Here is a 2,500-nt window from a genome sequence, read left to right as displayed (position 1 = left end):
TGGGTCTGCAGCTGCACAGCAGAAAACAATAAAGCCTGCGGAAAGAAAGAAGCCAGTGTATTCCTCAGAGACACACACACACATTCATGCACACACACAAACACACACACACACACACACACACACACACAGACCCAATCAGAGACAAAGGATACTGAGGATGGAAGGAATAGCATGTTTCTGTCACAGAGCCACAGCTACAAACACTGAAAGAAGAGAGATAAAAGCATCTGCAGTTTGACCTGGAAGAACATGCACCTTGTACCAGACACTGATGTGTACTTGTCCAGTGTGTGTGTGTGTGTGTGTGTGTGTGTGTGTGTGTGTCGGTACGCATGTGCGGACGTCTGATTTTTATGCCTTTTATTAATTCATGTAATTCAAGGTCTGTAAACTGGGGCATATGAGGCGGAGTGTGTGAGAGAGACTTGTAAAGGGCTCACTCACTTCACCCCTCACACACACACACACACACACACACACACACACACACACGTCCTGAGGAAAAGCATGCCGGCTCTAATGCCATACTAATCACCGGCGCCCAGAACTCACAGCACGCCCACTCCCCTCTCAATCGCCCTTAATCAGCCAACACATTTCAATTAGCATATTGTGTTTAACCTCGCTTTCATCTGCACTATTAGTGGCTTGAGCTGCACTCTGCCTCTCTCCCACCCCCTACATGTAACCCCCCTCTACATACTCACAGGCACACATATACACACACACACACACGCACACAAATACACACACATGCACACATCCAGGCTTACACACATGCAGGCAGAAGTGTGCACACACAGACATACACACACACACACACACACACACACAAAGACACACACACACACACACACACACACACACACACACACACTCGTTCACTCTCTCTCTCTCCCCCTCCATCCCTTTATTACCCTCTCTGCATTTGTCATTCTAAATTCTATCCATTAATTACTCTCCTTCTATGGGTTGCTTTTCTCTCCTAATTGTACCCATCTATAATATTTCTCTGAAGTCATTCCTGTCTCTCTCTCTCTCTCTCTCTCTCTCTCTCTCTCTCTCTCTCTCTCTCTCTCTTTCTCTCTGACGTCATTTTCCACATCAACCCTTTTTCCTCCAGTTGGGTATTTTAGCTGGATGGGTCTGTTCTGCTCAAGCATCCATATGACATGAGTATAGGCAAGCGTGAGCAGCTGTAGCTAAATATGACTGGCTATACTAACACAACCCGAGATATTGTAAGGCGTCTTACTAACACTAACACCAAATACTCAAACGACCCCCGACCCCCAGCCTTCCGTCTGTACCACATGTGTTTCAAATGGCTCGGAAATTACACCAGTCATCTAACTCTCTTCATCACGAGGATGTGTCTGCATGAGTTCGACCCCCCCTCCCACTCTCTCACAATTACCCATAATGCCTCTCTCCTTCCTCATCCCCCCCCCCCCCCCCTCCCCCCAAACTCTCCATCTGAAGTGGAGTTGCTGACTAACTGTCGCCCTGCCTTCTCTTTCCAACCCCCCCTGCCTCTCCTCTCGGATGGCCCCTAGAAGAGCCAGCTCAGCTGCAAGGTTTGTCCCCCCGCTCTCTCTGTACCAGGCTTTGTGAATGGGGGATGGGTGGGGGGGGGGTTATGCGGGTCCTGACTCACTATGCTTGTGTAGTACTAAGAGAAGGAGATGGAGGGGTTGGTTTGGGGGCGGGGGGGGGGGGGGGGGGCACGTTGGTAGCTCGGCATATTGCATGACTCACTCAAGTGCAAGCACGCACCCGTCATACATTCACACACACGCACGGACAGACGCACACACACACACACACACACACACACACACACTCACACACTCTAGCTTTAAGGCCGACAATATGTGATGCCCACCATCCACTTCAGATACGTGTACACACACACACACACACACACACACACACACACACACACTCTTTGCCACTTCACGCACTCTCCTCCCCTCTTCAGCCCCCCCACCCCCACCCCCACCCCACCCGTGTGTTGTTCCTGCATGCAGCCCTCCTAACTGGGTCTGGGGCATGGCCACTCACCTGCATCTAACCACTCCCAGAGGGGCCTACCTAATGATGCGTCTCATTCCTGAGTCTTACTTATTCATTAAGCCCCAAGCACGAACCCAGATGTGCCACACACACACGGCGCACCATCTCACACACACACACACACACACACAGAAAGCATCTTCACACACACACACACACAGAGAGCATCTTCACACGCACACACACACACACAGAGAGCATCTTCACACACACACACACACACACACACACAGAGCATCTTCACACACACACACACAGAGCATCTTCACACATACACACACACACAGAGCATCTTCACACACACACACACAGATCACCATCATACACACACACACACACACAGAACATCTTCACACATATACATACACACAGAGCACCATCACACACATACAGACACACACACACATACACACACACACAC

At 50.1% G+C, this 2,500-nt stretch overlaps 1 protein-coding gene across 2 annotated transcripts in view; it reads left to right on the top strand.

The window, feature by feature from the left end:
- znf423 (zinc finger protein 423) overlaps nt 1-2,500 on the top strand; it is a 157,272-nt gene that overhangs the window by 83,851 nt on the left and 70,921 nt on the right. The window contains exon 6 of one of the 2 annotated variants that reach the window (XM_031564907.2): nt 1,560-1,580. The exons of the other annotated variant lie outside the window; for it this stretch is intronic. Coding sequence (XP_031420767.1) covers nt 1,560-1,580 — 21 coding nt within the window. The remainder of the gene's footprint in view (nt 1-1,559; nt 1,581-2,500) is intronic. 2 annotated transcript variants of the gene reach the window in all.

This window comes from Clupea harengus, chromosome 3, assembly GCF_900700415.2.
Source record: "Clupea harengus chromosome 3, Ch_v2.0.2, whole genome shotgun sequence".
Lineage (NCBI taxonomy): Eukaryota > Metazoa > Chordata > Actinopteri > Clupeiformes > Clupeidae > Clupea > Clupea harengus.
Note: the sequence above shows the minus strand (reverse complement) of the source record. Positions and strands in the feature narration are given on the sequence as shown.